The following is a 16,308-nucleotide window of genomic DNA, read 5'->3' as shown; positions in this document are numbered from 1 at the left end:
ATATATATCAAAATATTAACAGGGGATGTTTCTGGGTAGTGAGTAAGCCCATGGATGATTTTAATGTTTCTTCATATTTTTCTATAATAAGCATGTATTATTGTATTCTCTTTTTTAATTAAAAAACTTTTTTAATGTTTATTTATTTTTGAGAGAGAGAGAGAGAGAGACAGAGAGACAAGTGGGGAAGGGATAGAGAGAGAGGGAGACACAGAATCTGAAGCAGACTCCAAGCTCTGAGCTGTCAGCACAGAGCCTGATGCGGGGCTTGAACCCACAAACTGTAACATCATGACCTGAGCTGAAGTCAGATGTTTTACTGATTGAGCCACCCAGGCACCCTTATTATATTTTCATAATACATGTTATGGGGGTGCCTGGGTGGCTCAGTGAGTTTAGCATCCAACTCTTGATTTCGGCTCAGGTCACGATCTCATGGTTCGTGGGTTTGAGCCCTACATCAGACTATGTGCTGTCAGTGCTTGGAGCCTGCTTGGGATTCTCTCTTCCTCTTTCTCTGCCCCTGCTCCCCTTGTGCTCTCTCTCTCTCAAAAATAAATAAACTTAATAATAATAATACATATTATGTATATGAAACAATATATAAATATATTTGCTTAGTATAAATTACATATACAGGTTACTACTTAAATATTTAAATTTAAATAGTTTGTTGAGAAAAATAAATATTTTGATGAGGACAAAAGGACAGAGGTAACCCCATGTGGTAACCCAGGTCCCTTCCTCTGTGTGCAGAGATGCCCGGCCCCTGCTTAGGAAGGGGAGTGAACGAATGGCACCCCCTGCTCCCGCCGCACCTCCCCCTGCCCCAGCCCCAGGCTACCCAAGCGTACTAGCCATGGGACATAAATGAAGGTAGCAGCCCAGGGCCACTCCCAGCAGATAGGCTGCACCCTTGCTCCAGGAGCCCCTGCAGCGGCCCCCAGCCCCCCACCCCAAGTTACTCCTTGGAGCATTTGGCCCGGCCACCTGGCTGAAGGGGCGGACTAAGTCCTGCCCCATGACATCAGCTGGGCGGCCTCCCCTCTCACTGGCTCCCTCTCCTTCCTTCCCGCCCTGAAACCTGATCCGGCTGAGGGACTGATTGCAGGAACTTGGCGACTGTCCAGCGCTGGTGGCCCCTCAGCAGTGGGAGGCTGCAGCCTCAGAGGTGTGGAAGGCGGCCCTGAGGAGGCAGGCTGGCTGGGACATGAAGCCGGCAGAGTGTGGGCAGCCTGCTTCTCAGCACGTCTTACCCTGAGGCCACCTCCAAGGCAGCTCACACCCGGGGAAAGTCACCATGCTGTCGTGGGTGCCACGGGTCCTGCTGGCCTTGCTTCTGCCCACACTCCTGGCACACGGACAAGGTAAGGGGACGGGTGGGAAAAGATACGGGACATGGCTGGCCACCTGCAGAGGTCGGGTAGGGGATGTTTGATTCCCCCAGGGGTTGAGGGAGGGAGGTTTTCAGAGTGGGTGCTGCTTCGGGAAAGTCAGGGATCTTGCCACATCCGAGCACAAGAATTTGAAGGCACTATGGTCCAGCTCAAAAGCAGGGGTGGTGGAGTGCCAGGTGAGGGCAGGGCTTGCCGAGAGGGGCTCCTGTCTTCTTTGCCCTGTTCCCAAACTCATGGAACAGTAGCTGCAAGGGACCTTGGACTTCATTTGGTCTACTCCTTCTTGTTATAAATGGGAATGCTGTGTCCAGAGAGGGGGCATAATTCACTCAAGGTCCCACAGCACATTAGCAACAGAGTGGCGACCAGAACCAACCTCAGCTTCCCTGGTCTTGTTGCATGGGTTCCCTGGGCCTCCTTTCCTCAAGTTCCCTTCCAGAGCTAAACTCTAATAACCCCAAACTTCTCTGCATTCCCCTACCCTTTCCTCCTGCTTTCCTGGGATATGAGGTGTTTGGGTCACCAAAGGATTTGTTTCCTTTTGCCACAAACAATATTTATTTCCTGTTTTGGAAGGTTTTCTCCCCATGCAGAGCTAGGTTGGGAGAGCTGGGGCACAATTAGGATGCCGTCCCAGGGCTGAACAGAGAGGAAGAACTGACATGCACGTGCGTGCTGGCTTTCCTCCCTTGAGCTGTCCCTGTGGAAGCTCGGCAGGACCAACAGACCCAGGAGGCGTGTTAAGGCTGTGGCTCGGAGCTTTCTTGGCTGGGGAGAATTACTGTCCAGTCTGGCTCCCTGCACACTGGTCCATTTCCCAGCAATAGACTCAGGGCTATTGCTTGCGTAGTGAAGACACAGAGAGATTTGGATTTGAATCTCATTTCCCCCACTTGCGGGGCATAGTCTCCACCTTTCTGAGCCTTGGGGACCCTTATCTGGAAACTGTGCCGTCATGACAGCCGCCCCCATGGGCTGCTCGAAGACTGAAATGAAGAATGTGTTAACTGATATTATTCCACAGGAATAAGTGGTCTCTTGTCCTCCCCCTCTCTCTGCTCTTCTCTGTCCTTCGGAGGGAAGCTGAAAGTTTATCTGGGAAAGTGGGTGGGGAGCAGGAAGGGGGATCTGTAGCAGAGATTTGCCCACATTATATAGACAAGATGCGAGAAGAGGCAGCCTTGTTTGGAGAAAGTCAGGCCCACTGGCACCTGGTCTGTGGAAGACCCCAGAGGCACCCTGCTAGTCCCCTAACAGCTTTGCCCCCTGTGCCCTGGTCCTCTAGGGTTCTCGCATTCCTTACCCTATGACTTTCACCTTCTTTTTCTTGGCACCTTTCAGGAAGTGCTTCCGCTATTTCCCAGAGGGGTAACAGGTGCACGTGAAACCCCCATAGAATGGGGTGAGGACCTCAGAGTTAGGTTTTCTCATCGCCATTTTGTCCTTATAGGTCTCCTGCTCTGGGAACAATTCAGTTTCTCCTCACTTCCTGTAACCTCACGTCTAACCCTCTTCCCAACCCACCAAATCTGCCCATAAATCAACCCTCTGGAGGAGACCTGCCCCCAGGAGTTTGTGCGTGCATGACTCAGAGGGGAGGATTTCGCAGGAAGGAATGGCAGCTTTCACGGGATGCCTCCTTTCTTTCTTTGTTAATAGGAGGCTGGGGTCAAGGAGCCGACGAGGATCTGGCCAGACGCTGAGGTCTGACCTTGACTGAGGCAAACCTTCATGCAGACCTTTGGGCTTAGAGATGGTGTACTTGGGGCCACCTTTCCTTGCAGCCCCCTCTCCTTCCAGTACCCATCCCGAGGGCCACTCCTCCTTAGCTCCCCAGCTCCCCTCCTCTGTCTCCTGCAGACCACCTCCTCTGGGCAGGTACCTGCTCAACCTTTCTCAGCCCCTGGCCCACTTAGACCTCACCTGTCTTATATCACCTGCGTTTACAGCCCAGCTCCCCTCTCTCATGGAAATGAGTGTGTAGGTTACCCTTAGGAGACAATACCTTCAGATTTGGGCAGGAATCTCTGTGGACAAAACATTCCAGTGACGGGACTTTCAGTCTGTGGAAGTATCTGGGACTCTGGGGTGAAAATAGTGGAGGCATTTTCCTTTTAATAGCCTTCAAACCAGGCCAAAAGATGGGGGAAGCCTCAGGCTCTGATGCCCACTTTGCCCTGTTCTTCCTAGCCAGGCGCAGGGAGCACCCCCAGGCTCAGAACACCTCTAGGCCTGCTCTGCTGAGGCTGTCAGATTACCTCCTGGCCAACTACCAGAAGGGCGTGCGGCCCGTGCGGGACTGGAGGAAGCCAACCACCGTGTCCATCGATGTCATTGTCTATGCCATCCTCAGCGTGGTGAGCACTAGGCCCCAATCTGCCCCACTCAGAGGTGGGCCTTTTGGGGTGAGAGACCATGTAAGGCCGGGTCACTCCATGTAAGGTCCCTGGGCAGCACAGGGGACATTCAAGTACCCAGAGTACCTGTGATCTGGCACAGACCCGTGCCAGGCTGGACAACAGCACCGACTGTCTACAGAGCTGCCCAAACCAGAAAACCAGGGTCACCTCTGTGGCTGCCTCTCTCAACCCCTATTCCTAGAGGTCCACTTACCACATGTGGTTCTTCATGCATTGTATCATGGTAACCATGTCCCCACATAAGCTGTCCTGTTCATCTGTCCTATTCATTTCTAGGCCCTTGGTGTCTGACACGGGCCCCTGATACATGACAGGTGTTGCTAAATGATTGTTGAACAATTAATCCTAAACCAATTGATAAATCAATTCCTTCATCAATGACTGTAGTAGGGCGGGGTGCACTGCCTGGTGAGGAGGTCAGACGTTGTGCAGAGATAAACAAGAGAGCAGTTGCAGAGATGGAGAGCACCAGAGCAAGCAGGACCTGGCCTCACGGTCTCTACTGCAGCCCGTGTGGCTGTTTCGGGAAGCAAAGCTGGGAATTAGTTGGGAATGAGGGACAGTGATGAATTTTGGACTGTGTGTTTTTGCATTTCTTGACTGCATACTAGGGTGGGAGGGAGATACAGATGTAGATATACAGGCATACAAATATGTAAAAGTGTATAGATATAGGGGCATCTGGGTGGCTCAATCAGTTGAGCATCTGACTCTTGATTTCGGCTCAGGTCATGAACTCACGATTTGTGGGATTGAGCCCCATGTTGGGTTCCTTACTGACAGCACAGAACCTGCTTCGGATTCTCTCTCTCTCTCTCTCTCTCTCTCTCTCTCTCTCTGCCCCTTGCCCACTGGTATGCATATGTGTCCTCTCTCTCTCAAAATAAACAAATAAACATCTAAAAAATACAGATAGATAAAATATTTTCTATATATCTTCTCTTTTTTAAAAAAAATGTTTATTTTTTTTTGAGAGAGAGAGAGAGCATGAGCAGGGGAGGGGCAGAGAGAGAGAGAGGAAGAGAGAGAATCCCAAGCAGGCTCCACACTGTCAGAACAGAGCCTGACTCAGGGCTCGATCCCACTATCCATGTGATCATGACCTAAGCCAAAATCAGAAGTCAGACACTTAACTGACTGAGCCTCCCAGGCACCCCTTTTATGTTTTCCCTTATCTTATATGTTACGTATATTATATATGTAAAATATATGTAGCATAGAGACATATATATGTATAACATAATAGAAAATAGTAAAAGATGATAGATAGATAGATAGATAGATAGATAGATAGATAGGAAATTAAAAAAGAAACAGTTGTATTTCTTCCTAGATGTGTCCTAGTCAAAGACCAACCAACTCTTCCTGGTTGGCCCTTTTCTCTTTTTCTTCACTACCTCTTCCCGAAGGAATAGGGACACAAAGCAACGGCTCCTCTTGGGGTACGTGTGCAAGGTGGACGTCCGCCCACGGGGCACTGACGCTGAGCCCTCTTTCCTTTCACAGGATGAGAAGAACCAGGTCCTGACCACCTACATCTGGTACCGGCAGGTGAGCGCCCACCCCCATTTCCTGGGACGGGATCTTCCCCTTCCAGGAAGGATTCCTCAAAAGAGTCAGGAATGTCAGAGGCCTTGGTGAGGGGAGGGGGGAAGAGGCTCAGAGACAGACTCAGGAGACCCGGGAGTCTGGGCCCCTCTCCTCTCAGGACTGGAGATGGAAGGAAGCTCCGTGCTCAGCGGAGGAGAAATCCTCCAAACCCCCTCTGGTTTCCGAGTGGTTTCACAGCACCTTGAACAACAGCTTGTCTGGTCTCTGTTGATAAACACCTCCAGTGCCCAGTTGCTCAGTGGGAAGCTACCGCACTTTTAAACAACTCTAATTGCTAGAAAGTTCTTCCTTCTATGAAGCCAAGGGTGATGACAATCAAATTGGGTGATTGACACGGGGCAGTCCCATCCACCGAGTCCTCACACCCTCAGCCACCTCCCAACCCTCCAAGCTTCTGAGGGACATCGCTCAGCCCCTGCTGAGAACGTCTCTGAGGCCTTCAAGGCCTTCATGTGGCCCTTCTGGCAGCGAGCTGGTGGGGAGCAGGGGTGGGGGGCGAGCTGGTAGAGAGCTGATGGGGAGCTGGCAGGGAGCTTGCGGGGAGCTGGCTGGGAGCTGGCGGGGAGCTGATGGGGAGCTGGCGGGGAGCTGGAGGGGAGCTGGGGGAGAGCTGGTGGGGAGCTAGCTGGGAGCTTGCAGGGAGCTGGCTGGGAGCTGGTGGGGAGCTGATGGGGAACGGGCAGGGAGCTTGCGGGGAGCTGGGGGGGAGCTGGCAGGGAACTGGTGGGGAGCTGATGGGGGAGCGGGGGGAGAGCTGGGGGGAAACTGGTAGGGAGCTGGTGAGGAGCTAGCGGGGAGAGCGGGCAGGTAGTGGGGACTGCTGTCCGCAGGCTGGTCCTGGGCTGGCAGGCCCTGAGCTGCAGAGCAGATTTGAGAGTAGAAGGGAAACAGAGGAGCTGGCGAGAGGGGGCGGGAGGGTGGGGCCAGGTCGTAGAGGTCAGAGCTTAGAGGGGCTCTGTCTGGGGACATGCCAGGCATGTGCAGGTCTCTGTTACATCCCTCCACTGCTTGTGAGTGCTCCCCACTACCACCAGCATGCGGGGCAGAGGGTGGGGTGGAGGCAGAAGCCAGATGCTGATTCCTGCCAGACTGCTCTCTTCCGCCCTAGAAAAATCTCTTAATATAGAGCACTCCCTGCGTCAAAGGAAGGGATGCACAAGAAGAAGCAGCCCAGGGCTCCTTTCCTGGGACATCTGGCCTAGGTCCCACCTCTGGACCTCTAGGGTCACTTTGTGTGCCCAGCAGTAACGGGATGCCAACCTACTGTGCCAAGGGACCGGAATTAGAGACACGAATGAGACTCAGGCCCTGCCTGCAGTGAGCTCACAGACTAGGGGAGGCCACAGACACATGAACAGACAGTTGAATGTAGCAAGATTTCCAATGAGGCAAGAATGAGATACCAACCATGAGGGCACAGAGGGGGCACATGAAAATCCAGCCTGGGGGGGCGCCTGGGTGGCGCAGTCGGTTAAGCGTCCGACTTCAGCCAGGTCACGATCTCGCGGTCTGGGAGTTCGAGCCCCGCGTCAGGCTCTGGGCTGATGGCTCAGAGCCTGGAGCCTGTTTCTGATTCTGTGTCTCCCTCTCTCTCTGCCCCTCCCCCGTTCATGCTCTGTCTCTCTCTGTCCCAAAAATAAATAAACGTTGAAAAAAAAAATTTAAAAAAGAAAATCCAGCCTGGGGAGTGGGGGGCACGGAAGGTTCCCAGAGAAGGGAGCAGACAGATGCTCTGACTGAGTCTACACAGAAGACCTCCTCAGGGGAGAAGACAGGGATTGCGGTGTGGGAGAGCGCAGGTATGCAGAGACGTGGGGTGTTTGCACGCAGTGGAAAGGAGACTCCATAGAGAAGATGGCAAAAACCATGAGGCTCGAGAGGGGAGCCCGGGTGGCTTAGTCAGTGGAGCTTCAGACTTTGATTTCAGCTCAGGTCGTGATCTCACAGTTCAAGGGTTTGAGCCCTGCGTCAGGCTCCGCACTGACAGTGCAGAGCCTGCTCAGGATTCTCTCCCTCTCCCTCTGTCTCTGCCCCTCTCTGACACACGCTTTCCCTCTCTCAAAATAAATGAATAAATCTAAAAAAATAATGAGACTAGAGAGATAGCTGGAGGTCAGATTGTGCAGGCCTTTGCTGGCCATGAGGTTGAACTCTATCCCAAGTGCAAGAGGCATCCCTAGAGTTTTAAGCAAGGGAATGACATAATTAGGTTGCCTTTTTAGATCAGTCATTCTGACAGGATAGTGAGGAATGTGTTGATCACAACTTAACAGTAACCATCTCTACCCTGTCAGATGCATCTTATTGTCCCAATTTGCATATGAGCAGACCAAGACCCAAGAAGCTATGTGTCCAAGATCCCGCAGTTGGTGGATGGGATAGTCAGACGGGAGAAATGACCGCAGGGCAAGGCGTCATTTTCCTGGGTCATATTTGCATGCCGGGAGAGTGTGAGCACAGAGATGGGGGGACTCTCAGTACTGCTGAGTGATTCCCCCAAGAAGATGCCCGTCTGTTGCCTGGGCACTGAGCGGTGAGGTCATCCCGAGGGGTGGCCGCCTGTGACCATCCCCTGCTCTTCCCCTAGTACTGGACAGATGAGTTTCTCCAGTGGAACCCTGAGGACTTTGACAACATCACCAAGCTGTCCATCCCCACCGAGAGCATCTGGGTCCCAGACATTCTCATCAACGAGTTGTGAGTGCTGTCATTTGATGCTGGGTGGCTGGGTGGTTCTGGGGCTGTGGAAAGATGGGGCTGGGGGCAAGACTCTGCTGTGGCATGAGAGGTCTCACCCAGGCTTGCAGAACTGTAGGTAAAGTTGGCTTGGGCCCAAATTCCCCTTTGGTTTCTTTCTCTTTTTTTTTTTTCTTTTTTCTTTTTAAAACTCCTCTTTTTCTATGCCTGATGTGGAAACCCTGTACTTCTTGGTCCAAGGGCCCCCTTCCCAGGGAAGGGAAGCCAAGGAATGAATTTGCCCTGTCATAATAGCTGAATGAAGGACAGCTGTGGTTTTCAAGGGGACAGTGAGATTACCGATAGGGATGAAGCTCCAGCAGTGGTCCCAGGGGTGATTTGGAGACACTCACACCTCTCAAGTCATACACATGCCTGGCTGGCTCCAGATCGCACCCCCAATGTGAAGTGGGTACCACCATCCTTGATTCCCAACAGCTGACAGCCCCGGCCAACATGCCCTCCCCCCATCCTTCAGGTTGTTCCGGCTCCACTGCCTGGGCTTCTTAATGCCAGGCGGTGGAAGATGGCTGGGGGACACAGATGGAAGGAGGAGGTGGCCCGGGGCCAGTTGCCCTCCGCCGGTACCCACCACATTGCCCAATGACGTGGCTGCCACTCAAAGTGCTTTTCAGGGGAGACAGTTGACCTAGACCTCGGGCTGGAGGGATCCCAGTTCCTAGCTGGATCTCCAGGTTAGACTGTGAAGTAGCCTGGATCTTAGTTTCTTATCTCTTGGCCTGATTCCACAGAAGGCTGCAGGCTCAGGACCCTAAGCTCAGGCCACTCTGTGCCACAGTGGTCATTTGGGAGAGCCTAGGGGTTGGGGATCTGCTGAGAGAGAGTGACAAAGTCCACCTCGCCTCTTTTCTTCTCAAGGATTTCTCTAGTTCCTTTTCCTCCTGGGAAGATTATTCTCATGTCACAGGACCTCTAGGCAAAGAGAAGCCCCGGTCAGAATGGATCCCCAGGATGGATCGCCCAACCAAGTTTGCCCATTGCCACTGGGCTGCTGATCCCGGGAGCTGGGCTCTGCCCAGCTGCGTGGGTGGTGGAGTAGGGGCAGCTGGGCATGCTCATGACAGCAAGTGGCTTTGAGGTACCTGGATTCCTCACCTGCCTTTTGTGGCCAGGTTGCCGGGGGAATGAAGGAGCAATGCCCTTTCCTGCTTGGAAATGGCAGGTAATCTTGAGCCCCCAAACTGCCCCTGTTCCCTGGCCAGTGTGGACGTGGGGAAGTCTCCAAGTATCCCGTACGTGTATGTCGGGCACCATGGCGAGGTCCAGAACTACAAGCCCCTCCAGGTGGTGACCGCCTGTAGCCTGGACATTTACAACTTCCCCTTCGACGTGCAGAACTGCTCGCTGACGTTCACCAGCTGGCTGCACACCAGTGAGTACCGCACACAAGCTTTGGGGGGTGGGGGTGCAGGTTGGAGGGTCCCCGAAACCCCTACTTGAGGAGCCCACCCTAGCAGGCACTCTCCTTTATTCAAGTTACTTACTGCTTATTTCGTAATGCCGCTGAGCCTCTGTTTCCTCATCCTCCAAACGGGACTCTGTTGTTCTTGCCATCTCCCCAGTAGTCACAAGGGTTGAATGATCGCCAGGACCCCCGGTGAGGGCTAGGATCTGACACTAAGTGTCTCTTACTTGTCTTTTCTCCATGGGTGCACCCTCCCCCTCATCTCTCTGCCCAGCTTTCTTCAGTCACCTCCCCAACGGTCCCCCTCTCCTTCATGCTCCTCAGAGCCAGCAGGGAGAGCTCATTAAATGCAAACCTGGCCTTGCCCCTCCCTGCCTAAAAGCCTCAGTGGCTTCCCTGCACTCCTGAGATAGAACCCAAACCCTTCACCTGGCCGACAGGGGCTGCCCACAGTCACCACTCCAGCCTCGGCCCACGCATGTTCCCCTGAGTCCTGCCCAACCCAGCTGCCTTCCTTCCCAGGCCCCAAAGCCCTTGTTCTCTCCCCTTCTCACAGGCTGCTTCCTCTCCTGGGCCACCCTGCACCCTCCTCCTGCCCCCCACCACTCCTAGTTCAGCCAAGTCTCCTACTCACCTAATCACAGCACTGGCGTCAGTGCCTCGGGGAAACTCCTCTCATCCCAGACTAGCCATCCCCCTTGTCCAATTTTTAGCACCCTGATCTTCTCCCCACTTCTATTGCACTTGTAGGTGTTTGTTCAATGTCTGCTCCTCGATCAGATATAAATTCACAGAGGGTAGGACCATGACTTCCGGCCCACCATTAGGTCCCCAGTACAGTGCCTACAAAGGAAGGTGCTTGGCAACTTTTATTTAATGGATGAATACGAGGTTCTCACTAAAGTCTACAAAGTGAGCATCACCCTCTGGCAAGAAGGCATCCTCCACTTCTATTTGATTTCGTCACGTTAACTGTAAATTACAAACATAATACAGAACTTCCTTGCACAAAAACCAGAATTGCAAATTATCTTTGACTTTTGACCTCCACCTTCAATCCCGAACTCTTCACCAGCAACTCCGCACACCAAGACTTAACAGCTTTTATCAGTATAAGCCTCATATGGTATGTTCTTCCAGATCCTTCTCTATCCTTTGCATATACACGTACATACTCCTCTATGGAAAGTACAGGAAAATTATTTCTTAGGTTGTTATTTTACTAAATGTATCATTCATGCCACTGCTACCTGATTCTCTTTACAGACCACAAGAAGCATTGGACATCTTTCCGAGTTAGTGTATATTTAGATCTTTAGCCTACATGTTGACTGCTGTAGGATAGCTCAGGGTTGGGATGCATCATAGTTGATTAAGCAAGCACTTTCCTGATTGGTGGACACGTAGATCTTTCCCGATACTTTGCTGTAACGGACGCTGCTGGCTTTCTATATGTCTAATGTCTCTAGTGTAGATGCAGAGAAGTAAAACCGCTTTTCTCTAAGTGAAGATTTTGCATATTTCCCTAATTCACCTTTGAGGACAGTCAGCCCTATGAAGGCAAACGTGAAGAATGCTGACTTTTGTTCATTTCCTAAATGGGGGACCCTAATGGAAACCTAGAAGAGGTGTGCATGAGAGAGAGAGGGAGGCAGGGAGAGGGAGAGGAAGAGGGAGGAAGGGAGGGAGAGAGAGAGAGAGGGAGAGAGGAAGAGAGGAGAGAGGAGAGAAGGGCTTTCTAATAGTTTGGTTCTGGTAGATACAGTGTGCGTTATCACTTCATTTTACGGCTGAGGACACGGAGGCTGAGGGCTAAGAGCTGAGTCCACCTAAGTCCTGCCTGTGCGGCCCACCGCGGGCCCCACCCTCACAGGGCCCGGCACATCCTCCTGGCCCTGGACTCCAGAGCTGGCTCGGTCTCTTCCCTCCCAGTCCAGGACATCAACATCTCCCTGTGGCGCTTGCCAGAAAAGGTGAAGCTTGACAAGACTATCTTCATGAACCAGGGCGAGTGGGAGCTCCTGGGGGTGCTGACCCAGTTTCGTGAGTTCAGCATGGAAAGCAGCGGCTGTTACGCAGAGATGAAGTTCTTCGTGAGTGGCCCTGGCGACAGACGTGGGGGAAATGATAGCTAGAACTGCTGGGCGTCATCCCCAGGGAGACTTCAGGAGGCGTGTGGGGAAGACCATCTATACCCCTTCTCCCAGCTCCAGGTCACACACATGCGTGGGACCTTCAGGGCAGCAGATGGGGAAGCTCAGGGGAATTGTCCCTTCCTCGTCCTCTGCAGCCACCGGCCTCAATCCAGAGGCCGGATGTGAGGTCTGTCCAGTTCTTCCTCTTCCAGCAGGGCCAAGCTGGAAGCTCCATGAAGCGAGGGGTCCATGATGGGCTGGGGGGTCCTGGGTGCAGGACCTGTGTGCCCCGGGTTTCCCCCAGCTCCTGTCCTGGTCCTAGGTGGTCATCCGCCGGAGGCCCCTGTTCTACACAGTCAGCCTGCTGCTGCCCAGCATCTTCCTCATGTTCATGGACATCGTGGGCTTCTACCTGCCTCCGGACAGTGGCGAGAGGGTCTCCTTTAAGATCACACTCCTCCTGGGCTATTCTGTCTTCCTGATCATCGTGTCGGACACGCTGCCGGCCACAGCCATTGGCACTCCCCTCATTGGTAAAGCCCGCTCCAGGGGAAGAGCACAGTGTGGTTGCGGGTGGGGGTGGGCGGGGGCTGAAGAACCGGCGCCCTCCCACCTGCTGTGTGTCCCCCGACCTTCTCCGCGTGCACAGGTGTCTACTTCGTCGTGTGCATGGCGCTCCTGGTGGTGAGCTTGGCTGAGACCATCCTCATCGTGCGGCTGGTACACAAGCAAGACCTGCAGCAGCCCGTACCTGCCTGGCTGCGGCACCTGGTCCTGGAGCGGGTGGCCCTGCTCCTTTGCCTAGGGGAGCAAACAGCTTCCCGACGGCCCCCGGCCACCCCCCGAGCCGCCAAGACCGATGACTGCTCAGGTGAAGAGGGAAAGGGGGCGTCCCACACGGAGGGCCTGGGGGTGCGGACGTGGTGGAGAGTCTCTGGCTGGCGAGTCTGACCGGGGCTGGGAACCGAGTGCCACCCTGCACCTGGCACCCCGTGCCGGGTCTCACTGGGAGGCAGCAGAGTTCAGCCAAAGTCATCAGTGGACCCTTTCTGCACCTTCACCTCCCCTCATCAGTCCGGGTGTGGAGAGAGACGGGGCGAAGTGAGAGGCTGAGCCTGTCAGGAGCTCGGAAGGACTTGCCTTTCTCTGAGATGGACCCAAAAGGGGGTCAAACAGGTGCCCCTCCAGCAGTTATGGGTCCCCTTACCTCGCATGGCTAAGTGTGCAGCCAGGATTTCTAAAACTCTGCATTCAGTCAGCCCAGAGACCAAGTCCCCTTCGAATTTCAAACACCTATGACAGAGAGACAGGGGTGCAGGGGACAGTAAACGTGAAGCTCGTTCTCCCTGACAAATTGTTTCAGCTACATTCGTTGCTGGTGGTGGTGGTAGTCGTGGTTTGTTGATGTATTTGTTGAGCACTTTGAGGCAGGCACGTGCGCTTTCTGTGCGTGATCCCAGGCCATGCACAGGCCCCGTAATAGGATTGTCATCCTCATTTGTCAAGCGAGGAAACAGGCATAAGGCCAACTAGCTTGCCTTAAGTCACAGAGCCAAGGTACTGGTGGACTGGTCTGAACCCAGGCCCAGCTGACGCTCTGCTTGTATTTTTCACCACCCCTCTTTGTCCTCCCTTCTGGCGAGAGCTAGGCCTTTTACAGGAGATGCATGGTTAATCTAAGACCACCTCATCGTGAACTGATGAATGAGTACTCCAGCCTAATGCCCAATTTCACTGCTCACCTATGAGGTAGCCATAGCTGAAGGTGTATTTTCTGGTACAAAGGGACTTGGACTGGAGTCAAGGAGAGGGCAGCAAGGCCATATGGCATAGCAGAGACAGCAGTGGAGTCACAGTCCACATACCTTCAGCCTTGGTGGCCTCACTTTTAGATGATGCTCCAGCTGTGTGACCACAGGCTAGTCACTTAACCTCTCTGAGCTTTAGCACTTCCATATAAAAAGTCCAAATAGTAATCACTCCTACTCTGCCTCTCTCATGGGGCTATTGTGAGGCTCAAGTGAAATAATAGATATCAAATTGCTGCAGGAAGCCCACGTGTTTAAAAAAATGCGTGGGAAAAATAAACACCAAATTCATATCTTAGTGACCTGGGGACAGATTGGAGGATGTGACTAAGGAGGGGTATGCAGGAATCTTCAACTGTGTTGCTTTCTTTGTTCGCTCAAGTGAGACGTTGGGTACACAAATAGGTAAGTTCACATCTATACTGTTTATGTCTGGAATTCATAATAACAATTTCTGCAAGCCACAGGCACAGAAGGGACAGTGGTCGTGCCATTCTGCCAGGCTTCCCTCCTCTGCCAATGCTGTGCCCTTTTTCCAGATGTGGGGAACCACTGCAGCCATTTGAGAGGACCCCAGGACTTGGAGAAGACCCCAAGGGGCCGAGGCAGCCCCCCACCACCACCGCGGGAGGCCTCCCTGGCAGTGTGCGGGCTGCTGCAGGAGCTGTCCTCCATCAGGCATTTCCTGGAGAAGAGGGACGAGAGCCGAGAGGTGGCCCGGGAATGGCTGCATGTGGGCTCCGTGCTGGACGGGCTGCTCTTCCGCATCTACCTGGTGGCGGTGCTGGCCTACAGCATCACCCTGGTTACTCTGTGGTCCATCTGGCAGTATTCTTGAGTAGGCACAGCCCAGTGGGGGTGTTTTGAGGGAGGGGTAGTAAGGCACTGGTTAGAATGGGGATTGAGGATTTCAGGGCCCAGCAGATGCCAGGGATGTTTTCAAGACCCTGTCCAATGCCAGTAATTCTGAAGCAGGGCCTTAACTCTTCCCCAAAAGCTTGATGTTCAAGACTCTTGTACCCCACCCCCCCACCCAACTTATCATGGCTTTAAAACATGCTGTCTTTGATCTAGAAAAACCCATGCATTCCCTAACTTCATTCTATTTATCTGTGTATCAGTCCTTGATTTCCCCATTGTCACTTCCCTGAATAAGGCACTTTGAAATCCTGCTCCTCCCCCTTTAGCCTTGTTTTTAGATACAAAGCAAACCAACTCTCTACTGCACATGGCTGGTAACACTGCATTAGGTTTATTCAACCGTAATGTTCTCCTTCTTCACCTCACCTGTAGCCACTTCCCTGAACACTCATGTTCCATTGGATGATGGTAGGGTAGGGGGCGGGTGGGGGTAATAAAATACAATGAAGCCTAAACTCTCTTCTTAACCATTTGTCAGCAGCTGGGTGGGTGGAAGAAGAAGTTAAACGTTGCTGGTGGAAATGAGGTAGGGGTATTACCTGTGGTTTCAGTATTTGGTGCTTCCTAGCCCAGGGAATTGGGAGGTGACCACATAGTGGCTGTTATGAAGACCTAATAGGAGGTGGAATTCAAGGTGGGAGGGTGAGGATCATGAACACTTAGCAATGCCCTGCTCTGTTAACCCCCAGGAAGATGCTGGGAGAGTCCTCACAGTCTTGTTACCATTCTGTGCTCATGGTCTGTCAGTGAAGCTGAGAGCGAGCTCTCTGCCTGCCAGAGGATCCTGCAGTGGAGGCCAAGACATCAGCACCACGGTCAGCACCCACTGGTCTGGTCTTTGGAAGACAGAGGAAAGCCAAGGCTTGAGTTTAACTATCTCCTTTGGGAACTCTTAGCAGCCAGCCCCTGGCACATTCACCCAAGAGAGCAGGACCATGAAAGAGGCAGAGTCAGGAGCCTGCTCTTCAATGTTCCTTTTCATATCTTGGTCCCCTGTCCCAAACACCAGGGTTTAAGACATGCTCAGGAGCGCTCTATCACTCCATCACTCCATCCATCTAACAAGCGTTCAGAGGAAAGGAATGCCAGAACCCACCCAGAGTGACCTTAGTGTCACAATGTTTTGCCTGAGGCTTTCTCTGGTTCTCCCTTTCTCATTCCAGCCTTATCCTTCTCCCCGTCTTGGGCTTCCTGTCACTCAGAGGAAGGCATGCTGGACATGCACTAAATGCTGCCAGTCTAAAGGGAAAGGACCCCAAAGGAATCTTTGGGATGAACTGTTCTGGGCTGGCCAATCATAAGGGCTTCAGTAGGGAACATGTGAAGTTATACCTTTTCACGACCCCAAACTGCAGTTCTAATTTGTAGACCACCCTGCGAAGCTGGATGGAGGGTAGACCTTGAGCCCTTGGGAGCTTCAAGAATGAGATATCCTAGAGACTGAGGAAGAGGACTCATCTCTTTTAGCTTCTTTCAGCTTCTTCATACCCTGTGCTCCCCAGCATGCAAAGTGAACTCATTAAATATTGTCTAACCAGCTGCTGGCTCCTAAGGTGAACTAGAATGAGATTTCACCTGCTTCTTCCATTCCAGACATATGGGCTTTTGCTATTAAATAGGGATTTTATATTTACCTTTGTTTTGTTGATGGGTGGATATCAGGGTCCCCCAGCAAAAATCAAGAGGCTGTGGGGCTGGGGATTGGCCCCATTCACAGTTGTTGCCTCCTGCTGAGCAGAGACTGGGCTACAGGAGGTCGTTGTCCACCCCAACTCTTTCAGGACGGTTCTGGAAGCTCATACTTTGGAGCCCGGTCTTGGGACCAAAAGCTGCCCCACCCCACCAGGATTTGCT

At 52.7% G+C, this 16,308-nt stretch overlaps 1 protein-coding gene across 1 annotated transcript; it reads left to right on the top strand.

Moving 5' to 3' along the window:
• Positions 1 to 384: 384 nt before the first annotated feature.
• HTR3A (5-hydroxytryptamine receptor 3A) lies at positions 385 to 14,886 on the top strand. The gene is made up of 9 exons (XM_027036556.2): positions 385 to 1,367; positions 3,588 to 3,754; positions 5,324 to 5,368; positions 8,016 to 8,125; positions 9,388 to 9,557; positions 11,523 to 11,683; positions 12,048 to 12,258; positions 12,375 to 12,596; positions 14,073 to 14,886. The coding sequence occupies exons 1-9, from the start codon at positions 1,301 to 1,303 to the stop codon at positions 14,369 to 14,371; spliced, it is 1,452 nt and encodes a 483-aa protein (XP_026892357.1). The 5' UTR covers positions 385 to 1,300; the 3' UTR covers positions 14,372 to 14,886.
• Positions 14,887 to 16,308: the final 1,422 nt, after the last annotated feature.

The sequence above is a fragment of the Acinonyx jubatus genome, chromosome D1 (assembly GCF_027475565.1).
Source record: "Acinonyx jubatus isolate Ajub_Pintada_27869175 chromosome D1, VMU_Ajub_asm_v1.0, whole genome shotgun sequence".
In the NCBI taxonomy this organism is placed as follows: domain Eukaryota; kingdom Metazoa; phylum Chordata; class Mammalia; order Carnivora; family Felidae; genus Acinonyx; species Acinonyx jubatus.
The sequence above is the reverse complement of the archived record's forward strand: the minus strand, read 5'-3'. Positions and strand labels throughout refer to the sequence as shown.

Coding starts and splice junctions, on each gene's coding strand:
- HTR3A (XM_027036556.2), top strand. CDS start 1,301: ATGCTGTCGTGGGTGCCACGGGTCCTGCTGGCCTTGCTTCTGCCCACA. Junction 5,369..8,015: donor CCTACATCTGGTACCGGCAG/GTGAGCGCCCAC, acceptor CTCTTCCCCTAG/TACTGGACAGATGAGTTTCT. Junction 8,126..9,387: donor GACATTCTCATCAACGAGTT/GTGAGTGCTGTC, acceptor TTCCCTGGCCAG/TGTGGACGTGGGGAAGTCTC.